The sequence below is a fragment of the Balaenoptera acutorostrata genome, chromosome X (genome assembly GCF_949987535.1).
Source record: "Balaenoptera acutorostrata chromosome X, mBalAcu1.1, whole genome shotgun sequence".
In the NCBI taxonomy this organism is placed as follows: domain Eukaryota; kingdom Metazoa; phylum Chordata; class Mammalia; order Artiodactyla; family Balaenopteridae; genus Balaenoptera; species Balaenoptera acutorostrata.
This window is the reverse complement of record NC_080085.1, coordinates 12,699,409-12,725,876: the sequence shown is the minus strand read 5'-3', so window position 1 is coordinate 12,725,876 and position 26,468 is coordinate 12,699,409. Positions and strand designations below refer to the sequence as shown.

General features: G+C 40.1%; 1 protein-coding gene across 6 annotated transcripts in view; it reads left to right on the top strand.

The window, feature by feature from the left end:
- Nucleotides 1-26,468, top strand: part of PIR (pirin) — a 103,857-nt gene that overhangs the window by 5,055 nt on the left and 72,334 nt on the right. For all 6 annotated transcript variants that reach the window (XM_007174237.2, XM_007174233.2, XM_007174236.2 and 3 more), the window contains exon 3: nucleotides 14,243-14,335. In XM_007174237.2, the coding sequence (XP_007174299.2) occupies nucleotides 14,243-14,335 (93 nt within the window). The remainder of the gene's footprint in view (nucleotides 1-14,242; nucleotides 14,336-26,468) is intronic.

Here is a 26,468-nt window from a genome sequence, read left to right as displayed (position 1 = left end):
CTTTTCATGTGCCTCTTGGCCATCTCTAAGTCTTCCTTAGTGAAATGTCTATTTAGGTCTTACACCCATTTTTTAACTGGATTGTTTGTTTTTTTGATACTGAGCTAGCTCAATGAGCTGTTTGTATATTTTGGAGATTAATCCTTTGTTGTTTCATTTGCAAATATTCTCTCCTATTCTGAGGGTTGTCTTTTTGTCTTATGTTTTCCTTTGCTGTGCAAAAGCTTTTAAGTTTAATTACGTCCCATTTGTTTGTTTTTATTTCTGTTACTCTAGGAGGTGGATCAAAAAGGATCTTGCTGTGATTTATGTGAAAGAGTGTTCTTCCTATGTTTTCCTCTAAGAGCTTTATAGTGTCCAGTCTTAAATTTAGGTCTCTAATCCATTTTGAGTTTATTTTTGTGTATGGTGTTAGGGAGTGTTCTAATTTCATTCTTTTACATGTAGCTGTCCAGTTTTCCCAGCACCACTTATTGAAGAGACTGTCTTTTCTCCATTGTGTATCCTTGCCTCCTTCATCATAGATTAGCTGACCATAGGTGCATGGGTTTATCTCTGGGCTTTCTATCCTTTTCCATTGATCTATATTTCTGTTGTTGTGCCAGTACCATATTGTCTTGATTACTGTAGCTTTGTAGTATAGTCTGAAGTCAGGGAGTCTGATTCCTCCAGCTCTGTTTTTTCCCCTCAAGACTGCTTTGGCTATTTGGGGTCTTTTGTGTCTCCATACAAATTTTAAGATTTTTTGTTCTAGTTCTCTAAAAAATGCCATTGGTAACATGATAGGGATTGCATTGAATCTAGATTGCTTTGGGTAGTGTAGTCATTTTATTATAGTCAACATACAATATTGATTCTTCCAGTCCAGGAACATGGTCTATCTCTCCATCTGTTTATATCATCTTTAATTTCATTCATCAGTGTCTTATAGTTTTCTGAATACAGGTCTTTTGTCTCCCTAGGGAGGTTTATTCCTAGGTATTTTATTCTTTTTGTTGCAGTGGTAAATGGGAGTGTTTCCTTAATTTCTCTTTCAGGTTTTTCATCATTAGTGTATAGGAATGCAAGAGGTTTCTGTGCTTTAATTTTGTATCCTGCAACTTTACCAAATACATTGATTAGCTCTAGTAGTTTTCTGGTGGCATCTTTAGGATTCTCTATGTATAGTATATCATCTGCAAACAGTGACAGTTTTACTTCTTCTTTTCCAAATTGCATCCCTTTTATTTATTTTTCTTCTCTGATTGCTGTGGCTAGGACTTCCAAAATTGTGTTGAATAATAGTGGTGAGAGTGGACATCCTTGTCTTGTTCCTGATCTTAGAGGAAATGTTTTCAGTTTTTCACCATTGAGAATGATGTTTGCTGTGGGTTTGTCGTATATGGCCTTTATTATGTTGAGGTAGGTTCCCTCTATGCCCACTTTCTGGAGAGTTTTTATCATAAATGGGTGTTGAATTTTGTCAAAAGCTTTTTCTGCATCTATTGAGATGATGATACGGTTTTTATTCTTCAATTTGTTAATATGGTGTATCACATTGATTGATTTGCGTACATTGAAGAATCCTTGCATCCCTGGGATAAATCCCACTTGATCATGGTGTATGATCCTTTTAATGTGTTGTTGGATTCTGTTTGCTAGTATTTTGTTGAGGATTTTTGCATCTATATTCATGAGTGATATTGGTCTGTAATTTTCTTTTTTTGTGGTATCTTTGTCTGGTTGGTATCAGGGTGATGGTGGCCTCATAGAATGAGTTTGGGAGTGTTCCTTCCTCTGCAATTTTTTGGAAGAGTTTGAGAAGGATGGGTGTTAGCTTTTCTCTAAATGTTTGAGAGAATTTACCTGTGAAGCCATCTGGTCCTGGACTTTTGTTTGTTGGAAGATTTTTAATCACAGTTTCGATTTCTTTCTTGTGATTGGTCTGTTCATATTTTCTATTTCTTCCTGGTTCAGTCTTGGAAGGTTATAGCTTTCTACGAATTTGTCCATTTCTTCCAGGTTGTCCATTTTATTGGCATAGAGTTGCTTGTAGTAGTCTCTTAGGATGCTCTGTATTTCTGCCATGTCTGTTGTAACTTCTCCTTTTTAATTTCTAATTTTATTCATGTGAGTCCTCTCTCTCTTCTTCATGATGAGTCTGGCTAATGGTTTATCAATTTTGTGTATCTTCTCAAAGAACCAACTTTTAGGTTTATTGATCTTTGCTATTGTTTTCTTTGTTTCTATTTCATTTATTTCTGCTCTGATCTTTATGATTTCTTTCCTTGTACTAACTTTGGGTTTTGTTTATTCTTCTTCTCTAGTTCCTTTAGGTGTAACGTTAGATTGTTTATTTAAGATTTTTCTTGTTTCTTGAGGTAGGCTTGTATTGCTATAAACTTCCTTCTTAGAACTGCTTTTGCTGCATCCCATAGGTTTTGGATTGTCGTGTTTTCATTGTCATTTGTCTCTAGGTATTTTTTGATTTCCCCTTTGATTTCTTCAGTGATCTCTTGGTTATTTAGTAATGTATTGTTTAGCCTCCATGTGTTTGTGTTTTTTATGTTTTTTTCCCTGTAATTCATTTCTAATCTCATAGCATTGTGGTCAGAAAAGATGCTTGATATGATTTCAATTTTCTTAAATTTACTGAGGCTTGATTTGTGACCCAAGATGTGATCTATCCTGGAGAATGTTCCATGCGCACTTGAGAAGAACGTGTAATCTGCTGTTTTTGGATGGAATGTCCTATACATATCAATTAAATCTATCTGGTCTATTGTATCATTTAAAGCTTCTGTTTCCTTATTTATTTTCTGTTTGGATGATCTGTCCATTGGCGTAAGTGGGGTGTTAAAGTCCCCTACTATTATTTTGTTACTGTCAATTTCTCCTTTCATGGTTGTTAGCATTTGCCTTATGTATTGAGGTGCTCCTATGTTGGGTGCATAAACATTTATAATTGTTATATCTTCTTCTTGGATTGATCCCTTGATCATTATGTAGTGTCCTTCTTTGTCTCTTGTAACAGTCTTTATTTTAAAGTCTATTTTATCTGATATGAGTATTGCTACCCCAGCTTTCTTTTGATTTCCATTTGCGTGGAATATCTTTTTCCATCCCTTCACTTTCAGTCTGTATGTGTCCCTAGGTCTGAAATGGGTCTCTTGTAGACAGCGTATATATGGGTCTTGTTTTTGTATCCATTCAGCCAGTCTGTGTCTTTTGGTTGGGGCATTTAAACCATTTACATTCAAGGTTATTATCGATATGTATGTTCCTGTTACCATTTTCTTAATTGTTTTTGGTTTGTTTTTGTGGGTCTTTTTCTTCTCTTGTGTTTCCAGCTTAGAGAAGTTTCTTTAGCATTTGTTGTAAAGCTGGTTTGGTGGTACTGAATTCTCTTAGCTTTTGTTTGTCTGAAAAGCTTTTGACTTCTCCATCGACTCTGAAAGATCCTTGCTGGGTGGAGTATTCTTGGTTGTAGGTTTTTCATCACTTTAAATATGTCTTGCCACTCTCTTCTGGCTTGCAGAGTTTCTGCTGAAAGATTAGCTGTTAACCTTATGGGGATTCCCTTGTATGTTATTTGTTGCTCTTCCCTTGCTGCTTTTAATATTTTTTCTTTGTATTTAATTTTTGATAGTTTGATTAATATGTGTCTTGGCGTGTTTCTCCTTGAATTTATTCTATATGGGATTCTCTGCACTTCCTGGACTTGATTGACTATTTCCTTCCCCATGTTAGGGAAGTTTTCAACTATAATCTCTTCAAATATTTTCTCAGTCCCTTTCTGTTTCTCTTCTTCTTCTGGGACCCCTATAATTCGAATGTTGGTGCGTTTAATGTTGTCCCAGAGGTCTCTGAGATTGTCTTCAATTCTTTTCATTCTTTTTTCTTTATTCTGCTCCTCAGCAGTTATTTCCACCATTTTGTCTTCCAGCTCACTTATTCGTTCTTCTGCCTCTGTTATTCTGTTATTGATTCCTTCTAGTGTGTTTTTCATTTCGGTTATTGTGTTGTTCATCTCTATTTGTTTGTTCTTTAATTCTTCTAGACCTTTGTTAAACATTTCTTTTATTTTCTCAGTCTGTGCTTCCATTCTATTTCCAAGATTCTGGATCATCTTTACTATCATTACTGTGAATTCTTTTTCAGGTAGATTGCCTATTTCTTCTTCATTTATTTGGTCTTGCAGGTTTTTACCTTGCTCCTTCATCTGTGACATATTTTTTTGCTATCTCATTTTTTTTTTTTTTTTATGAGTGGCATTGTGTTCCTGTTTTACTAGTTGTTTGGCCTGATGCTTTCCACACTGGAGTTTGTAGGCTATTAGGTAGAGCTGGGTCTGGTGCTGAGATGAGGAACTCTGTGAGGCCTCACTCCGATGAATATTCCCTGGGGTCTGAGGTTCTCTGTTAGTCCAGTGGTTCGGACTCGGAGCTCCCACTGCAGGAGCTTCTGCCCGACCCCGGGCTTGCGAATCAAGATCCCACAAGCTGCGTGGGGCAGCAAAAAAAGAACAATGACAAATTAAAAAATAAAATTAGACTAGGAAGCTAACAGATATGTTAGAAAGAATGTAAAAATAAAAATATAGATGAATCAGCAACCGGAAGGTACGTCAGTACCACAATAGTAAAAAAGAGGAGGAGGGAAAAGAAAAAAAAAAAAAAGGCAGGGTGGGGGGAAGGCCTTAGCTGTGGAGAGTGGGGCCTAAGCAAGGGTGAGGTTTGGGTGGTGGGCGGGGCCAATGCCCAGGACTCACAGGGCTGGAAAAGGCCCTGGGGGCTGTGTGGGGTGGGGCTTAGGTATGGGATTATATACAACGGAAAACCTTTGTTTTGAAATATGGTTAGCAAAATATTACAAAACAAATTTGTAATCTAGTAACCTAAATAACAACTCTAGTGACATTTGATAAGGAGATCTGGTGGCAGTTCTCATAACTACCTAATTTCAAAGCTGTGAGGGGCATGAACAATACTTCGGTATACCTGCGACAGCTGTGATGTGATATGAAAAGAGCTTTGATTTCTATTGGTGGCAAAGTCACAGATCCTGGTAAATTACTGCGGTTCTTTGACTACATCCATAATTAAAGGCAATGTTACATTTTAGTTTGGAGCTGGGTAGTGGTGACTTGTTGGGCACCAGTGTGAATGTACTTAATGCCACTAAACTGTATACTTACAAATGGTTAAGATGGTAAATTTCACGTTATGTTTGTTTTACTACAAAAAAAATTCAGAAGAAAAAAATTTCCAGTTAGAGGTTAGTGAAAATAAAAATGTGTGTGTGTGTGTGTGTTTTTTTTTCCCCAGCCAAGTTAACCCGAATTCTATCCATGGTTCCCAGTTAAGAGTCCCTGGCTGAAAACCTATGCTTTAAAGACCTCTGCATTTTACTAATGCAAAGGATCTACCATGCCCCAGGTGTGCCTCTACCCTAAAGAAAAATAAATGGATAGGAATCATTCCTAATGCTATCACTCTGGTTTAATCACTGTTAAGACAAAGGGTGTTTCATTTTGTCTGTGTATAGTTAAATATTTTAGTTGTACAGAATAAGCAATTTTGTGTCCTTAGTTTTTCATTTAAGAGGGTAGCAAAAGCACTTCCCATGTTATTATAAATTCTTCATAAACACCATTTAAATAGTTATGACATATTCCAGTGTATGAGCATATCATTATTCTCTTACTCCTGGCCCTACATTTTTTATTTTTTAATTTTTAAAAAATTTTTTATTGAAGTATAGTTGATTTACAATGTGTTAATTACTGCTGTACAGCAAAGTGATTCAGTTATACATACATATATATATATATTCTTTTTTTATATTCTTTTCCATTATGGTTTATCATAGGATATTGAATATAGTTCCCTGTGCTATGTTGTAGGACCTTGTTGTTTATCCATTACATCTGCTAACCCCGACCTCCTCCCCCTTGGCAACCACCAGTCTGTTAAATATGTCTGTGATTCTGTTTCTATTTCATAGACAGGTTCATTTGTGTCATATTTTAGATTCCACGTGTAAGTGGTATCATATGATATTTGTCTTTCTCTGTCTGATTTACTTCACTTAGTATGATCATCTCTAGGTCCATCCATGTTGCTGCAAATGGCATTATTTCATTCTTTTTAATGGCTGAGTAATATTCCATTGTATGTTTGTACCACATCTTTATCCATTCATCTGTTGAGGGACATTTAGGCTGTTTCCATGTCCTGGCTATTGGGAATAGTGCTGCTATGAACACAGGGGTGCGTGTATCTTTTCGAATTATACTTTTGTCCGGGTATATGCCCAGGAGTGGGATTGCAGGATCATATGGCAACTCTGTTTTTAGTTTTTTGAGGAACCTCCATACTGTTTTCCACAGTGGCTGCACCAACTTACATTCCTACCAACAGTGTAGGAGGGTTCCCTTTTCTTCACACCCTCTCCAGCATTTATTATTTGTAGACTTTTTGATGATGCTGGCCCTGCATTTGACCATTTAGATTGTTACCCTATTTGTTAGCACTCCACACACTGCCAGCTTGCCAGAAAGATGGACCCCAACCCTCCCATCAGCAGAGAAGGAAAGCATCACTCTCACTTCAAGGTGGTTACTTTTCAAACTTTTTGCACCAAGGCTCTATCAGTAGAAAATAAAATCTCATAAAAAACCTGGAGCCCAGAGCTATTTTAGTGTAGAATTTACAACAGTGTTTGATGTTAGTGGCCCTAGGTGACACGTTCCCTGTGACTGTAAATGTGGAGGTGGAGGAATTCACAGTGCTCTTTCGGTGATGAATGGTAAACGAGATGGAGTTGGGCTGGCTGGCACCTTCCATTAAAATTGTGTATGGGCCGGGACAGCCAAGCTGGAATTGAAATGATTGCATAGCATGATGTTGGTGGGTGGTTCCTCTGTGCTTCCAGCAGGAGGGAAACCCACCGGTCACCTGCATTTGCCTCTGTACCCCACTTCCCCTTCCACCAGACAGTCCTTGCTGATGTGATTTTCCTTGGACCACTGTCATGCAGTGACACCTCAGAGATGTTGTGGGTTCAGTTCCAGGCCACTGCAATAAAGCGAATATTGCAGTAAAGCAGGTCACATGATTATCTTGGTTTCTCAGTGCATATAGAAATTACTTATGTTTAAACTACAGTATAGTCTACTAAGTGTGCAATAGCATTGTGTCCAAAAAAACAACGTACACACCTTAATTAAAAAAATACTTTATTGCTAAAAAATGCGAACTGTTATCTGAGCCTTCAGCGAGTTGTAGTGGTAACGTCAAAAATCACTGATCACAGATCACCATAACGAATAGAATAACAGTGGAAAAGTGTGAAATATTGTGAGAATTACCAAAATGTGACACAGAGACACAAAGTGAGCAAACGCTGTTGGAAAAATGGCACCGATAGACACTTGACGCAGGGCTGCCACAAACCTTCAATTTGTAAAAAACACAATACCTGCAAAGCGCAATACCTCTAAGTGCAATAAAACAAGGTATGCCTGTATATGTTTTTTATTAGGAAGAATTTCTAACGTAGAAAAGTAGAAGATAGTATAATGACTCTCCAGGTACCCAGCATCCACAGTGATCAACTCATGGGCAATCTTGTTTCCAATCTTGGTCCCCATCCATTTCTTCCATCGAAGTATTTTGAAGTGAATCATTTCATTTCATTCAGAAATATTTCAGTTTTTACTTTAAAAATATAACTATAATTCCATTATCACAGTTAAAATTATAAGAGTTTCTTAATATCAAACCACCTTGGTCCTAGTTGATGCAGGACCTGTAGATGGCGCTCTCCATTAGCAGTGTCTCTAGGCCTTGAGTCAAGGTAGAGGAGGTCCACTCAAGGCCATATTTAGACCTCAGTCTGGACTACGTGTTGGCAGTTTCCTTCTACCTTCTCATCGTTACCCTCAGGCTCCAGTCTAGAGGCTGAGTTAGGCCCAGGGGGTAGTCTGAGGTGTTGGAGTCTACCTTTGAGGGGCCCCTGCCTTTTTCTGCTGCCATATTATCTTGACGTAGCCTGGCCTTTTGTCAGGTGTTGGGAGGGTCGGGGGGGTCCTCTCCTGAGACAATAATTTTAAAAGAAGAAAAAATAATTTAAAAAAACAGGCATTATTGCCCTTATATCAGTTAGATTAGGCTCAGTTGTGTATAACAGAAAGCATCCTTCCAAACCAGTGGTTTATGTATGTAAGGATTTGTGTTTCTCTTTTGAAAATCCAAAAGTAGGTGGTCCAGGGTGGGCCTGGAAGCTCCACACTTAGCAGAGACCCATGCTCATTCTATCTTAGTTCATCCTTCTTACTGCATTCTTACTGTATCACGTTATGGTCCAAGATGCTGTCGGAGCAATAGCAACCATTTGCCCTTGGGTGCAGAAAGGAGGAAGAGGGGAAAGGCAAAACGATATACGCCAGCTGTCTGTCTTCTTTTATAAGAGATTTCCCTAAAAGTCCCACCCAGCAACTTCTACGTTCCTCGCATTAGCCAGATTCGGTCATATGACCACACCTACCTACAAGGGAAGCTAGGGACCTAGCACAAGTACCACTTGGGATGTTGGTGGAGTACCTTCTGTGTGCACAGAATTATTCTAGATTCAGTGGAGCATCACAGAAAAGCATAACGTTGGCCCTGTCCACGAGGAACTGATATTCCTGGCAGTTACTTCCAGTGCTTTCTGATTTCAATAAAATGCCAGGCTGCTGGAGCTTTGTTAAAGGAACGCCACAGGCCGGAGGGGTGGTGGCCACAGGTTTCAACTGGCCTTCTCAAGAGATCAAAAGAAGTAGCTTGGAAGCTGCCAACCGAAAGTGGCAGCTAAAGGATTTGGAACTGTTTGAAGGAAAGGAAATTCTCATATCGTTCAAAAACTTTGAAAGATCATCAGTTTAATGAGTTGGGGCCCAAGTCAAGACATTTAAAAAAATCAGAGTTCTTATATATCTCAGAGCTTGTCTTGCAGATAAGAGGTGTCTCTGTAAGATGTTCTTGGATACATGCTGAATGTTTAGAGAATGTGAGGAACTTTGATGAGGGCTAATACCTAGCCTGCAGATAACACTTTAGGACAATAGTCTGATGCAGATACTCTTGCTTATCGGAGGAAGAGTGTCTCTTACACACATGCCCCATCCTTTAGCCGGATAAACAGTTCATCCCTCTGACTTTCACCGCATCCAGCCCCCTGGCTTCTGCAGGCTTCTTGTGCTGCCTTTCTTTTTGTGTGTGTCCATAAGTCAAGGACTGGTGACAGAAGGATTGGATATGCGACCCAGATATCACAAATAGGACTTGCCAAACGATGAATACCTACTGGTCTCTAAGTGGCAGATGGTGATGAGGGTAGTACTGGAAAGAGGGAACCTCTTCTTTTCATGATTTAGTTAACAGCAGGACATATTTGCTCATAGGAAACTGATCCCAAGAAGCAATACACATCTCTTGATCTCATCTTCACCCACATTTTAATACCATAGAACCACAATAATGTAGAAGTAAAAAGCCATCTTGAGGCTCGAGACCCTTTGTTTGGCAAGTAGTTGTGTCTCAGAGATTTATGGAACTGGTACAATGTGACAGGTACCACCCATCTATGTAGAACCTGCCCTGCTTCAGGCACTGGACCAGGTGTCCTCCATTCATTGTTTCCAGGCCTTCATGCTGTGTATGATCCTGTGAGAAGAAGCAGTGTATAATAAGGTATGAGAATTCTCAGCCTCTCCTCCTCCCAACCCCAGTTCCATTCCTGGGCTTTCACTGAGCTGAAATGGAATTATGAGAGACAGGATGAGACCGAGAGGATCTGAGATCTGATTTTCACTGGAAAGGGCAGAGAATTACTGGTGGGAGAGAGAAGAGTAAATTCAGAAGATGAGGGGGAGAAGGAGAAAAGGGAAGAGCTGTCTCCAGATGGTTGGAGGAGATCTGAAGGGTTAGAGTGAGAGATGATGGAAATATTGCAGACATTTATTGGAGAGGAGGAGGGCTGATGTGAAACAAATCTTTAAGTCGAAGCCCCTTTTGGCATTTTTGAGAGAATTCAATAGATATTTGAATTGTTTTCCAGTTACTTTTAAATATTGGACTGGATGGAACACTGGGCTAAGATGGGTTACAAAGTGGCCCAGCTTTATATGGCTTACAGCCCATACTTTAAAGTGAAGAAATTGAGACTTGATTAGGCTAAAAAACTTGTAGTAACTTGTTGAATTTGTGTGCATGTGTGTGTATGTGCTATATGTGTTATATGTATGTATATACATATGTGTGTGCAAGTGTGTATGCATATTTTTTCCACAGAAAGTGAAAATAAGAGAGTCGAGACAAGAGACAGAGAGGGTTTGGTACCTTCATTTCTAGCAATAGGACAGAGTAGATACCCTGAAACAAAGAAGCAAACAAACAAATAAATAACCTAAAAATTAATTAGCTGAGCTGACAGGAAGTTAGAGCAATTCTTAGAGTCTAAAAACAATGAGAAAGAAAGAAAAAATAGGAAATCTGAATAGTTTCATAGTCAGTAGGGTAATTGAATCAGTATTTTGAAAGTTTATTACAAAGCAACAGGTCCAGATTTTACAGACAAATTTTACCAAATGTTTAAGGTACAGATAATTCCACTAATACACAAACTCTCCAGGAGATGAAGCTCCAGGGAGTCCTCAAATCACGTTATGAAGTCACGTTACCTTGCTATCAAGACCAGGCAAGGACGCAAATGAAGGAATAATTACATCTCATTTAGAAACATTTTTGCAGGACTCATAAGCAAAATATTAACCAACCAAATACAGCAATGTATAAAAAGGTATTATGTCATGACCAAGTTTGGATTGTCTGAAGAAAGCAAATTTGGTTTAATGTTAGAAAATCTATTTATATAACTTACCAACACTAAGAGATTAAAGGAGAAAAAATATATAATGTCTCAATCAGTGCAGAAAGCGCATTCACTAGAATTCAGCATCCATTTATGCTAAGGAAAAGATCAGTAAACTAGAAATAAAAGGGAAATTCCTTAACCTTATGACAGGAATCTACAGAAAACCCACATTAAACAACCTGCTTACCAGTGAAACTTTAAAAAGCAATCTGTGTAACATTAGGGACTAGGCAAGGTTGCCTATTACCATCTATTCTACTCAGCATCCTTGTAGAGGGGCCAGCTGGCAAGAAGACAGAAAAAGAAATAGAAAGTATAAGGGTTGAAAATGAAGGGGGGAAAACAGTTATTTGCCGATGGCTGTTGGTTGGAATATTACTCCCAAATATTCACTCCCTCCCTGTAATAGATTATACACTCCCACCCACTTTTGGGTGCGTTACCCATGAGTCCCACAGGGCGGGTTTAAGTGCCCTCCTGTCTGCCTTGGGCTTGACCACATCACGTGCTTTGACCAATGGGACATGTAACTGGGATTGTGCACCATTGGCTCCTGCCCTTGGCTATGAGAACAGCACGTCCTAGAGAGTGGCCACTGTTTCATCTTGGGACCCAGAATGAGAAGACATGTAGAGGCCAGCCTGGCCCAGCAAAACCCAGAGAAACGGCAGCCTGCCTCAGCTTTAATCTAATGCAAGCAAAAAATACTTTGTGAACTATTGGCCAAAAGCTTATTGATAAGTATATTGGTGATATGAATGTCTGCAAAGAAAACCCAAAAGAAGCTACAGATGAATTATTAAAATTAAGAAGAGCTTAGCAGTGTTCAAAATCGCCTTTCTATTCACGTTTCTTTTTTTTTAACATTTTTTGGCTGCACCGGCGTGGCTTGCAGGGTCTTAGTTCCCCGACCAGGGATTGAACCCGTGCCCCCTGCAGTGAAAGCACGGAGTCTTAACGACTGACCGCCAGGGAAGTCCCTCTATTCACATTGTTTTTTTTAAATTTATTTATTTATTTATTTATCCTTGGCCGTGTTGGGTCCTCGTCTCTGTGCGAGGGCCTTCCTTGGCTGTGGCGAGCGGGGGCCACTCCTCATCGCGGTCGTGGGCCTCTCACCGTCGCGGCCTCTCTTGTTGCGGAGCACAGGCTCCAGACGCGCAGGCTCAGCAGTTGTGGCTCACGGGCCCAGTTGCTCCGCGGCATGTGGGATCTTCCCAGACCAGGGCCCGAACCCGTGTCCCCTGCATTGGCAGGCAGACTCCCAACCACTGCGCCACCAGGGAAGCCCTCTATTCACATTTTTAATCCCCAGCAGCAAACTGTTCAAAAACATTAGTTAAAAATGCTATTTACATTCCTGTAGCTTTGTAATATAGTTTGAAATCAGGGAGCGTGATGCCTCCAGCTTGGTTCTATTCAGGGTCTTGTGTGGTTCTGTACACACTTTAGGATTGTTTGTTCTATTTCTATGAAGAATGTTATTGGTATTTTAATAGGGATTGTGTTGAATGCTTTGGGTAATATGAGCATTTTAACAATATTAATTCTTCCAGGACATGAGCACAGAATGTATTTCCTTTTATTTGTGTCATCTGCACTTTCTTTCATCAATGTCTTATAGTTTTTAGTGTACAGGTCTTTCACCTCCTTGGATAATTTATTCCTAGGAATTTTATTCTTTTTGATGCAATTGTAAATGGGATTGTTTTTTTAATTTCTCTTTCTAATAGTTAGTTGTTAGTACATAGAAACTCAACAGATTATGGTAGTGCATATTTGAAAGTTGCCAAGAGGGTACCTTTTTATAGTGACAGATGGTAATTAGACTTAGTGTGGTGATCATTTTGCAGTATTTACAAATATCAAATCATTACCTTCTACATCTGAAACTAATATAATATTATATGTCAATTATACCTCAATGAAAATACTATTTACAATGCTATAGAAGTATGTTAGTTAGAAAAAAATGTTTAATATATGCAAAATCTGTATGGAGAAAATTATAAATCCTATTGAAAGACATTTTCATAGACCTGAATAAATGGAGATAACCATGTTTATGAGTAGGAAAACTCAATATTATATAAATGTCATTTCTTCCCAAATTGATCCATAGATTCAAGGCAAGTCCAATCAAAAGTCCAACATTTTTGTTTGTATATGTTTTTAAGTTTTCTAAAATTTGTGTAGACTAACAAATGGCCAAGAATAACCAAGATGAACATAAAGATATGCTGATGACAGCCAGATCTGTTTCTATGTCTAATTTGGGCTCAAGATTTATCTTCAGTTGCCATTTAGCTTTTGCACAATATACTGGACACTGAATATTCATAGTTCTATTTATATAAATATATATATACATATCTCAAACTCAACATGACCTAGAATGAAGTCACCATGGCTACTTCAAGGCTGCTTCTTCTGTTATGTTTCTTGTGCTTCTGGATGGCCCAACCGTCCTCCCAGGCCCCATAGCTAGAAATTTGGGAGGGATCTAATGCTCTTCCTTTTTCCCATTCTCCATCACTACTGGCATTGCCTTAGTCCTGGCCTTTGTCCTTGCCTGGACTGTTGAAATCACCTTCTGAATATTCTTTGCCTCACGTCTCATCCTTTTCCAGACCATCTTCCACATGTATGCTAGGGTGGTCTTTCTAGATTTGATCGTGTCAACCTGACGAAAACCCATCACCTTCAGGATAAAACCCAAACTCCTTTAAGATTTGGCCTGTATCCTCAGCCCATCTCTCATCATAATTCCATGTGCATCTTTTGCTTCAGTAGAGTAGTTTCCTCGCAGTTTTTCAAGTTTGCCAAGCTGCTTCTCTGCTCTTTCATTTAGAATATTCTTCCTTCTCCCACTTCTTGATTAACTTCTACATGTACTTCAAGACCCAGCTCAAGTGACACCTCCCTGGTAGAACCTTCCCTGATCCCACCCTACGCTCCTATGTGTTGTCTTTCTCCAGAGCATTTATCATCACAGCACAGTAACTGATGTTCTAGTCTGTTCCCCTGTGATGAATCTGTTTATATATAGACTGTATCTCAATTGTGCTTGACTATTTAGATCTTAGACAATCATGAATTGTTTGTCCACTTCTCATAAAATGTCAGCTGTTTAACTTAGTGAATCCGTGTGTGTGTGTGTGTGTGTGTGTGTGTGGGTGTGTGTGTGTGAGGAGTTCTTTCCTGAAAGCAACTAGCATTGCAAAAAGTTGCTCATTAGCCAACTCATTTTTAATTAGGTTTGCTAGATCTCTTCTTGAATGTAGCCCCGAGTAGCGTGGCTTAAAAGGCACATCTAATCTGCTGGATTTTTTTTTTTTTTCAGTTAAAACATCTGGATCCATTTTTATTGTTTGATGAATTTAAAGGCGGTAGACCAGGTGGATTTCCTGATCACCCGCACCGAGGTTTTGAAACAGTAAGTAAAAGAATTTGACCGCAAAATTGTGTATTTTAAAATTTACCTCTGTTCTTAAAATTAGTAATCACTTCTAATAGAAAATTCAAATTTAAGAGCAATGAATAATAGGCAAAAATTAATTTATAAGTTCCTGGCTATAGACTGGTTGTTAACAGAATTGTAATATCTATTTTACATGAAGTATATTCAAATTTAAATATTTACTGTTTTTAATCTTCTTTGAATTCATTTGAATTTGTGCCACTGGATATATTCCTGTCTGAGCAGTTAAAAAAGGCAAGAATTGGCTTCTTAAAATATTTATATAATTAAAATAATTTATTGGAGGTAGGAGAAACAATTTAAGATGTGATTAAAATACTTTTATATAAAAACCTGCTTCTCTTCAAGAATTTTCAGAAATGTTTAGTCTCATGTAGTATAATATTTTAAACCCCAAAATACAATCCAAGAACACTATTAGTATTTAACTCAGTTCTAAGGAATTATAGAATCAAGGGGCCGAAACAGAATGTGGCCTAAAAATTAGAATTTTAAGGCCAGATATATACATTTACAAATTTCACTGTAAAGTTTATACGGATTCTGCTGAACACTTATTTTCAGTTTTAGTTCAATGAGAAAATAAGTGTGTAATATAATATTGGGGCCCTTTCAAAGATTCCCATTCTCCACACACACAGATACTGTGGGGAAGATGCAGGGACAGTTCCCAACAAAGTTCAGTCACCTGCTCCCTGAGGAAAACCTGTATTCTAAGGGAACAGACTAGGGCTTAGTGTGTTTGTCAAGTCCATTACTGAATGAGTAAATATTTATTGATGTCTGGCGACATGAAGCATGGTGTCAGGTGATCTTCTGTATGTTGGGATGTGTGTGTTTGTGTGTTGGGGAAACTGGGCAGAGGCAGAGGAAGGGAGGCTAATGAAGAATGAGGCATGACCCCTGCTTGCCTCCAGTATGGGGTTTAGTTAAGGATGTAAAAGATGTGGACAAGTAAAGAGTTAACCTCTGCAGTGTGAAAATAGAATAAGCCTAGAAGCTTCTGGAAACAGTTTGAAGGATTAAGGTCGTTGGACCGGTTTCCATTTGTCACTTAGCCATTTGCCTTCCGGTTCTCTTCTCTGTGACCACTTCGGGGCCACTGTGCCTTGCTTTACAGCAGTAATGGAAGGCATGCCTTTCACCTCGCCTACACTCATGCTGAGTTCTGACTCGGCTTCTGGAACAGGTCTCCCTACTATGCTCTTCTGCTTCTGGTATCAGGACATTCTCACCACTCCATCCCACAGCTCCAGCTACCATTTTACTAATCCTTCAAGATCTTTTCAGATATTACTGTCTCCATCATGTTTTCCAGACAGTCCCGAGAGGATACCCTTTCTCCTTCATTTGGCCCCCGTAGCATTAGATTTTTCCACTCATACATGTTAGATCTTTATGGTGGCCTTGATCATATTCTGTTTTGTATTAAAATGAGGAATTGCCTCAACCTCCCCCTCCCACACCCAAGAGGACTGTAAGTTTCTTCAGCTCAGATCATCCCGCCTGTCTCCATGTTCTCCTGGTGGAGATTCTCAGTCACTCCTGGCTGAATTTAATTGAATAATAAAAAGAGATGGCTTCTGCTGAAGATGACAAATATATTAAATAAAACACATTGCTTTCCTTTCCATTATTGAAAGAAAATTTAATTTCCTTTCTTTTTTTTTTTTTTTGCCACACCACGCTGCATGCGGGATCTTAGTTCCCTGACCAGGGATCAAACCCGCTCCAGGGAAGTCCCTAATTTCCTTTCTAAGTTACAATTTATAAATTGTACAGTGCTCAATGTTAAACTACTCTGGGAAGGGGTCCAGCTGTAGAATATCGATTTTTGGCTCTTTACTTTTGAGTAAGCATTTTCCTGAAAAGTGTAATTGTAACTATAGCCAATCCTCATCATCTGTAGATTCTATATTCGTGAATTCACCTCCTCACTAAATGTATTTGTAACTGTGGTGCTTGCGCCGTCATTGGCGGGCATGCGCAGAGCAGCCCAATGTGCACATGCTCTCAGCTGAGGGTGATCAAGACGGTGCTCTGCCTTCTTGTTTTACCTCTCATACTGCAAACAAGTGTCCTTCTTGAGGTCTATTTAGTGCCACATTTTTGTGCTTTTTGTTGGTGATCTCGCTGTTTTAAATGCCTCCCCCACCCCAGGCATAGTGCTGAAGTGCTGTCCAGTGTTCCTAAGGGCAAGAAGGCTGTGAGGGGCCTTATGGAGAAAATACGTGTGTTAGAGATGCTTCCTTCAGGCCTGAGTTACACTGCTGCTGGCCGTGAGTTCAGTGTTAATGAATCAGCGATATATATTCAGTAAGGTGTCTTTAAACAGAAGCACACATAACAGGAGGTTACGTATTGATTCTTGGTTGTGACTTGAGGCTCGCAGGAACGTAACCCTGTATTTCCTCAGGAGCAGAGGTTCAGTGTTGGCTCATTCAGTGATCATGGCAACTTTATAGAACATCACTACTGTAAATAACTAGAATCGACTGTACCAGTTTCCCCCAGGAGTGTAGGTAAGGTAAGGACTCAGCTGTCTCTTACTGTGAACTTTAATAGTCTGCAGTTCAAAACCAGGTCCACTTCTAGGCTCTCCTCACCTCCTCCCTGGAGCATTCTCTACAGGCTTGTTGTAAATTTTGAAAATGCTAATTAGTATAAAGAACAGAGTTAGAATCACCTGTTATCTTACCATCCAGAAATAGGCATTGCTATTGTTTTGGCGTATTTTCTTCCAGTACTTTTTTTTCTGGTATGCTATATATGTTTTGTGTCTTTTTTTCCCCCTAACATTGTACTGTTAACATTTTCCCAATATTTAAAAAAAGACTAATCTTTGATGGCTTCATTAAGCATCTGCCATGAAATTGTACCAGTTGACATTACCAGAGCAATGTATGAGGGTACTTGTTTTCCTACAGCATCACCAACACAATATATTTACCCAACTTTTCTTTACCTTTGCCATTTTTAAAAAAATTTTTTTAAATTTTATTTATTTATGGCTGTGTTGGGTCTTCATTTCTGTGCGAGGGCTTTCCCAGTTGCGGCAAGCGGGGGCCACTCTTCATCGCGGTGCGCGGGCCTCTCACTATCGCAGCCTCTCTGGTTGTGGAGCACAGGCTCCAGACGCGCAGGCTCAGTAATTGTGGCTCACGGGCCCAGTTGCTCCACGGCACGTGGGATCTTCCCAGACCAGGGCTCGAACTCGTGTCCCCTGCATTGGCAGGCAGATTCTCAACCACTGTGCCACCAGTGAAGCCCTATCTTTGCCATTTTGACAAGTGAAAAGTAATGCTTCATCAGTTTTAATTTGAATTTTTCTTATCTGAGCAAGGTTGGTTATCTTTTCATTCATTTTTGGCTGCATTGGGTCTTCGTTGCTGCGCGTGGGCTTTCTCTAGTTGTGGTGAGCGGGGGCTACTCTTCATTGCAGTGCATGGGCTTCTCATTGCAGTGGCTTCTCTTGTTGTGGAGCACAGGCTCTAGGCATGCGAGCTTCTGTAGTTGTGGCCTGTGGGCTCAGTAGTTGTGGCTCGCGGGCTCTAGAGCGCAGGCTCAGTAGTTGTGGCTCACGGGCTTAGTTGCTCCATGGCCTGTGGGATCTTCCCGGACCAGGGCTTGAACCCGTGTTCCCTGCATTGGCAGGCGGATTCTTAACAACTGTGCCACCAGGGAAGCCCTTCTTTTCATTTTTAAACATCTTTTTACCATACATGTTTATATTCTTGGCCTATTTTGTTCTGTTGGGTTGGTGGTATTATTCTTATTGCTTTATAAATGCTCTTTGCATATTAAGGAAATCAGGCCCTTTTCAGTGATAGGAGTTGAAATAGTGTTAACAAGGATTTGGCTTGTTTCGCACGCCCCCAAAGCTAGACCTTTAGGTACAAAGCATAGGTACAACCCGATAGAAGGAAGACCTTTTTAACAATTCCTTATGCAAAGATGGAATAGGTCCCCTGGATCAGTGATTTTCTTATGCCTGGAGAAATACAAGCATGCACTGCATGTTAACATAATGGGTATGTTATCAAGATCAATGGTCCTCAAAATAGGTTTTGTGCGAGATGAGTCAGTGCTGTGCTGAAATAAAATATTAGAGCTCATGTTTATATTTTTAAAGAAAACTGAAATTATGCTGGACTAACACATGAATATAAAATAGAACTAAATATATGTTGTTTAGTCCCTGTTCACATTTTTTTAAACTAATACTGATACATGATCAAAGAAATGTGGAGAATATTTTCCTGCAAAATTATTATTACCTCAGGTGTGATCCGTGAACCAGCAGTGGTATCACCTGGAATCTCAGGTGCCAACTCAACCTAGGAATCACTTATCTAGATGACCCTCCAAACCAGAAATATTATTATTTTTTAATTGAAGTATAGTTGATTTACAATGTTGTGTTAATTTCTGCTGTACAGCAAAGTGATTCAGTTTTATATATATATACTTTTTCATATTCTCTTCCATTATGGTTTATCACAGGATATTGAATATAGTCCCTGTGCTATACAATAGGACCTTGTTGTTTATCCATCCTATATATACTAGTTTGCATCTGCTAACCCCAAACTCCCAATCCATCCCTCTCCCACCTCCCCTCCCTCTTGGCAGCCACAAGTCTGTTCTCTATGTCTCTGAGTCTGTTTCTGTTTCATAGATAAGTTCATTTGTGTCATATTTTAGATTCCACATATAAGTGATATCATATGGTATTCATCTTTCTCTTCCTGACTTACTTCACTTAGTATGATAATCTCTAGGTCCATCCATGTTACTGCAAATGGCATTATTTCATTCTTTTTTATGGCTGAGTAGTATTCCGTTGTATATATGTACCACATCTTCTTTATCCAAGAAATATTATAACTCTATGAGCTAAGAACAAGAACCTGATTTTACTGAGTTAATGGCTAATCATTTTCTAAAACTTAACTCTTCGGTTTAGATAGCGAAATACATTCTGTTAAAAACTTGCATAAAAGTTGAGGAAGAAGGAAGGCCCTGGAGGAGGCACAGCTGGTGGTCCCAAGACAAAGGGGAAAATGCACGCAGAATTTCCTGCCTGTAGTTTGGACTCCGGGGAGCATTGTTTTGAAAGGCCAAGTGGTAAAGGGTGGAATGATTTTGCAGTTACCTATTTCTGGTCAGGCCTGATATCTTGATTTGTTTAGGGCAACTCTATATGCTCAGAACAAAGAACCATGTGAAAAAATGCGCAACACTCTTCCTTTTTAATCCACGCCCTGCCCCAATTTAGTTTTGCCTGAAAGAGAAGTGCTTCAATTTCACACACTGTTGATGAACCCTTCACCTACCATTTTGTACCTTTCAAAATCATCCTTTAAATTATAGCCTCAGGACTTTCCAGGTTTTAGCACTGAAAGGCCCGTGTTCCTAGGAACCCCTCTGTCCTGGGGAAACCAACCTGGTTGATCATTCCTGCTTCAATTGAAGAATGGTTAGGAGTAACCGTCCTGCCTGCTTCGCAGGAATGTTTTAGGATGGTCTGGTCCATTCTGTCCTTAGTTGGGCTTAGAAATGTTTTATCAAGTTTTTCACCACAAGCCTCAGCAGGTTCTTTGATTTTGTTCAGGAGAACAAACCCGCTCTGTTTCCAAGGGTGTGCCCATCAGAAAAGCCAGACTAATGTTTACTGGTTGGCAGCCAGCAGCATTTGCATGCAACCTCTGAACAATACCTCTAGAGGAAGGGTAGGGTTCTGTTGATTCACACCTAAAACTTACAACTGGACCCAAACCTCCCGTCTCCCACGCAGCCTGTTTTTTCTAATTTGCATTGCACTTTCAAACCCAAACCATACCATCGTTGAATCAAAGCTGGGGAAAAAAAAAGCTTGATTGAATTCAAAATCCATTCTGGAGGGACTTCCCTGGTGGCGCAGTAGTTAAGAATCCGCCTGCCAATGCAGGGGACACGGGTTTGAGCCCTGGTCCAGGAAGATCCCACAGGCCGCGGAGCAACTAAGCCTGTGCGCCACAACTACTGAGCCTGCGCGCTAGAGCCTGTGCGCCACAACTACTGAACCCACGTGCCACAACTACTGCAGCCTGCGCGCTTAGAGCCCGTGCTCCACAACAAGAGAAGCCACCACAATGAGAAGCTCATGCACCGCAATGAAGAGTAGCCCCCGCTCGCCACAACTAGAGAAAGCCTGTGCAAAGCAAAGAAGACCCAACACAGCCAAAAATGAATAAGTAAATAAATTTAATTATAAAAACATAACGTTTAAAAAAATCTATTCTGGAAAGAAAAAAAAATACTCTAGGAAAACTAGGAAAGAAGGATATTTTCTGAACATCAGAAAGACTATTGTTCACGGAACATCCTCTCTCATCTCTGACATGGAGGTATTGACATGTTCCTGTCACTGTGAGAAAAAGATGAGAATGTCTACCAGCACCATCACGATTGAATATGGTTCTGGAAGCTTTGACGCTATTAATAAGAGAGCTATTGGAAAGGAGGAGGACAAATTATTTATTTGTAGGTAATATGCTAATAAAAGGAAACCCCACGGTGGCTGCGTCCAGCTTTGGGTGGTGATGTGATTGGAGGACGATGGAGGGCACAGGACTTGTTCTAAAGTTACGGTTACACTGCAGCATGTGGATTTTAGCGTATACATTTATTTGGCGTGGATTGGGGGTGACACTAACAGATTATAGGAAGGAAGCTAAAGCCACGCTCACCCCCAGGACACCCCTCGGCACCACCATGCTAAGAACATCAACCAAAACCTCTTACTAAATGGCTGGATAGAAAATAACTATGCAAAAATCACCCACTTTCCTGCCCAAAGTCAATAGCCAGATATAATGGGGGGGGGGCAGTCCCATTCATAATAGCAATAAGACCCCTTATAATTCCAGGGCAAAAAGTATTTCTCCTTTAATCCAATTATCCTACTTCTAGGAATCTAATAATTTCCTGAAAAAAACAAAAACAACATAAGAACAGAGGCTTGTTATACAAATGTTTCTTCCAGTGCAATATTAAAAAGTCAAAAAAAGAAAAAAAGTAACAGAGTAAGTATCCAAAATAAAAAGGAAATGATTATATATGTGGAGATTATATGTAAGGAAATTTTTGTATGTCTGGAAGGTGGAATATTATGCAACATTATTTATAAAAGCAGATATTATAAATAACTTAAATTTTCATGAATCATGGTCTGTTTAAATCGAGGTTTCTCACCCGTGGCGCTATTGACATTTTGGGTGGATCATTCTTTGCTGCGGGGGTCTGTGCATTGTAGGATGTTCAGCTGCATCCCGTCCCCTCCTCACCGGCTGCCGATAGCACCCCGTTACCTCCAGTGGCGACAAGAAAAAGTGTCTCCAGGTATTATTGCCAGTTGTCCGCTTTGGGCAGGGAGGCCACCACATTGCCCCCAGTTGAGGACTATGGTTCACATACATGTGTGCATATAATGACGTACTACCCAGCTGGTAGAAGAATGTCACAGCTTCATAGGTCCTGATAAAGAATAATCTTCATGATAGTTGGAAAGCGACAGAGGCAAGGTACAAAATTGTTATGGCATAATGTGGGATTTGTATAAAGAGCAAAGACTGTACCTTTGTTCTTTCCCAAAAATGGTTTATTATTTATTGTGGGGAAGGTGGACTATCTGAATGAATGATGACTTCCACAGATTACACTGATGCAAAGAAAACAAAATTACAGAATTCATGTAACAATACCGAAAGAAGATGGTGCTTAGAGAGAAAACATATAACAACAGATAAAAATATATATTCACAAAGCTTTTTTGAAAATTTAGTGGTTTTTAGTATATTCATAAGATTGTGCAAGTATCACCACTGATTCCAGACATTTTCATCACCCCCCAAAAGAAAGCCATCACCCATTAGCAGTTAATCCGCATTACCACGTCCCCCAACCGCTGACAACCTCTGAAACTTTGTGTTTCTATGGATTTGCCTATTCCGGACACTTCATATAAAAGGAATCATACAGTATGTGGTCTTTTGTGACTGGCTTCTTTCACTTAGCATAATGTTTTCAAGCTTCATCCACGTTGTAGCATGTGTCAGAACCTTATTCCCTTTTATGACTAATAGCCATTGTATGGCTGTGTCACATTTTGTTTATCCAGTCATCTCTTGATGGACGTTCAGGTTGTTTCCACTCATACTTTGATTCTTGGGAATGCCTTGATTCTCTCTCAAAGGACACCCAAGAAGCTGATAATGTACCTTCCAGGGAAGGTTACTGGGTGATGAGGGAGAGTGGGAAAGAGTTAATTTTCACTCTAACCCTCTTTTTCTCTTTGTACCATTAGAATTTGGACCATGTGTATTGGTTATTTAAAATATATTTTCAAAATTCCCTCTTCACACGCCATATTTGAAGATAAACAGCGCTCTCACGGTCGATGAAGGTCCTGGCACTCACTTGCTCTCCAGGAACTCTTGCTGAGGCCTTCATCTTGGGTCTGCCTTCTCCACATAAAATCGACCTCGTTTGTGTTCTGTTCCAGTCAACCAGACAAGTTAATAACATATGCCAGAGTGGAAGGGGGGTGGGGTATGATCTAGGGGCAGCTTCCTCTAGGAAACATTTGTGCACCATTAAGGGTGCCAACGAAATTTAAAAGTGCTTCAAATTAAAAAACATAACTTTCTCCTCCTCAACGTGTTCCCTGTCCGAAAGGAAATTTAAATTGTGTGTGTGTGTGTGTGTGTGCATGCGGATGCGTGTGCATGAGTTTACAAGTGGGGGCAGAGGACTTCCAGTTTGTAAGAAAGTTAGAAAATGATTAAGGAGGAACAAGAGAGGTCCAACTGGTGAAGTTTCGCATTCTGAGGGAGAAGCTAGCACTTCTAACAAGTCTGGGAGGGTTTCAGGGAAGAGTTGGCCATTTAGTAAAACCTTAAGGAGTAAGTTAGGTATGACTGACTGCACAGCAGAGGAAAAAGTAGAGGACATAGTACGGGGATAAACTAGAAACGGGGAGTAGTTTAGTCGGACATAAAAATTGGATGTGTAGGGTGGGGCAGGATCTAAAGCTGTAGGTTGGGCCATCATTGGGGAAGGCCTTCAAAGCCAAGCTCCATCTCTAGTTATGAATGAATGACCAATATTTATATCCTAAAACTCCCAAGTTAATGCAGTCTTTTTGAAATTAGAACCATCTTTAGTCTAAAAGTCTGGCTTTTAGACTGTGTCAGTGGTTCTCAACTGGGGGTGATTTTGTCTGCACAGGGTCTTGTGGCAATGTCTGGAGACCATGCTGGTTATACCAACTGGAGGGTGCTACTGCCATCTAGTGGGTAGAGGCCAGGAATGCCGCTGAATACCCTGCAGTGCCCAGGACAGCTCCCAGCATAGGTCATATGAGGGAAAGAAGCAGTTCAATGGAAATATTCTTTGAAAGCAGTCGAAATATATTCCCAACCAATTTCTCCCTCTGCCCCACTCCCCCACCCGATTCCAATCACAAACAGAAACCATTCATGTCTGAGAGACTACATTCCCAGAGTTCTTAAGTAGACAAATTGGAGGGGGATGTAATAAAGACTATATACTAGTCATTAAACATTCTTTAATGTTACCAAATATAAAGTAATGCTTCCTAAGTGAGACTAAAAATAAGTCTAAAGTAAATTAACATAGATCATTACATGACAAAAAGCTTCTCCCAAATGTTCAGCACTATTAGCAAAGCTTCTTCAGAGTTACCCGTCAATACACTCTTTTTCAAATGAAATGCCTGAACATACAGGAGTAAATGCAAAGGAAATTTGCCACGCAGTAATATTAGCTACCTGTTTTATGAGAAGCTTCACATGCTTTGTCTACTTTAGCTCTAAACCTCACAGCAACCCTGAAAAGCAGGAATTGTTAGCACACATGCCCACCCCCCATTTTACAGATGAGGAAACAGAGGCCAGAGAAGTGGTGACTTGTCAAGCTCACGGCCCATACAAGGCAGGTGGGCCCCTCTGATCCCAGGCCCACACCGGTCCACTCTTCCATGCTCCCACTCCTGGAACAAAGTTCCCATTCTGTACATCTGATAGTGTTTCAGTACCTAGACACGTTCATAGCATTTGAAGTGAGGTTGCACAGGTGGCACAGATCCTCAAACTGTGAACACCTCATACTCCTTCTGTTACTTAGTGTGGGACCCACTGCTCTCATGGTTCAGGGACCTGGATTTTCCTGCCCATAAGTGCAAAGTAATGCTCTCACTTCTCAGAACTTCCGGTATAATGAGGAAATGGATTGGGTTGGTTGACTGCCGGGATATTTAAGGGCCAATCATTTAACTTCTTGTAGCCACAAGGAGACCATTCATGATTAGGAATAACATGATAATTAACAAAATGGTGCTTTAGTTGCTTATGACCTTTTATTACAACCTAAAGATTCTTTTCCTCCTTCTCTATACCGTTTTGCCCCACCCACCCCAGCTTTTCCCCAATATTTCAGTCCTTTAGGGACCAGCTGGGGGGCTGCCTTCTCCATGAGTTACTCCCCCATTCCTCTAGATTCATCCTCATCAGGATTAATCTTTCTTCTGTGTCCAGTGGGACTAATTGTACTTCTCTGCAACATTTGCTTCTCTTAGCTACATGTTTTAGTAGCGTCCTCCCTGCTGCAGTTACCAGTAGCTCCCTGAAGGTAGGGAAGGGATAATCATTGCGTTCCCCTTGGGTGCTTTCTAACTTCCCGTTTATGAGTTTGTGATGACATTTTCTCTTGTGCAGGCTGAAATGAAATAAAAAGAAAAAGAGATTAAAAAATATTCCAAAATTAAAGGATTATTTAAAAAGACAAAAGAAAGACAAAAATTGGCATCTCTGTATCACACCCCCTTATTATAAAATGTTTTATTGCTTCTTGAAGTCCAAAATCCCGAGAACTGTGGCCCAATAACATCAAGTGCAATGAACACATTCACTGAAACATTCAGAAATTAGATCCTTACAATGAATTGAATCAGGAATAATTAGAAATCACCCACCAAAAGGTGTCAGCTGCTTAATTAAGTTAAATATTATTATAATGAAATTTGAACAAAATATTAAAACAAGAGGGAAATCGACATGATTCCCTTAACTGTCTCTGTAAGAGCCCTGTGAGCCCCAAGCCTGCCTAGGACCATGTATGCGGAGGAGCGTTTCAGGCCCTTCTTTCTTGGGTGTCGGCCTTGACAGCTTTTAACTAGAGGAAAACTCACTTCTACACCACAACACAGCCCCTCCCTTGATGAATAGAGGGCAGCCTGCCCCATGGACACGTGATCTTTGAGCAGAGACAACGCGCTCGGGCTGGAAGACATATTAGTCATCGGTGGATCTTTTAGCCAGACAGCTCCCTGGTTTGGCGAGAACTGATTTTAAAAGAAAAAAAGTGAGCACGCATCATAAGGATCAGCAGAGGGCACTCTTAAGCAACAATGCTTCGAACTACCCACTTTCCCGCTGGGTACAGACATAGTGCTTTTGTATGTGGGAAATTGGGGTAATTCTAGAAGCTGGCACACCATTCCCTAGAAGCCCCTTCAGTATAACATGGGAAATGAAACAATGGACGTGAACGCCTTGACCACAGTTTTACAAGATGTAAGTGGTATCAGTTAAGAGGCTGGCCTGACGACATGGGGAGCCAGGGGTAGTTTGTCTGAAGAGATTCCCCCAAAGGGTTGACTCCTGAGTGGAGTTTGAAGAGGAAGGGCATGTCTGAATCTGGGGTTCTAGAAGCAGCTGGAAGATTCTCAGGAAGTTTGCAGTTCAGCCTGAGTAGATTTGGGAATGTGATCATCATAGAACCTCGATGTGCATGTCTGAAATTGTATTCAGGATGAAAGGAAAATTAGTAAATTTGGGAGACTTTTGTGAGGGGAGCAACAGAAAAATAGAAAAGGAAAATTGTTTTCAAGTCACTTGTTCATTGCTCTGTAGTTAGACGTTGTTGGGTAGAACTCGTCAACGTCCACACCAGAGAAGGATCCCATGATCCCCTCATCGCGGGATCATGGGGCTGCCTGTCCCTCCATCAGCCTCTTCTCCACTTC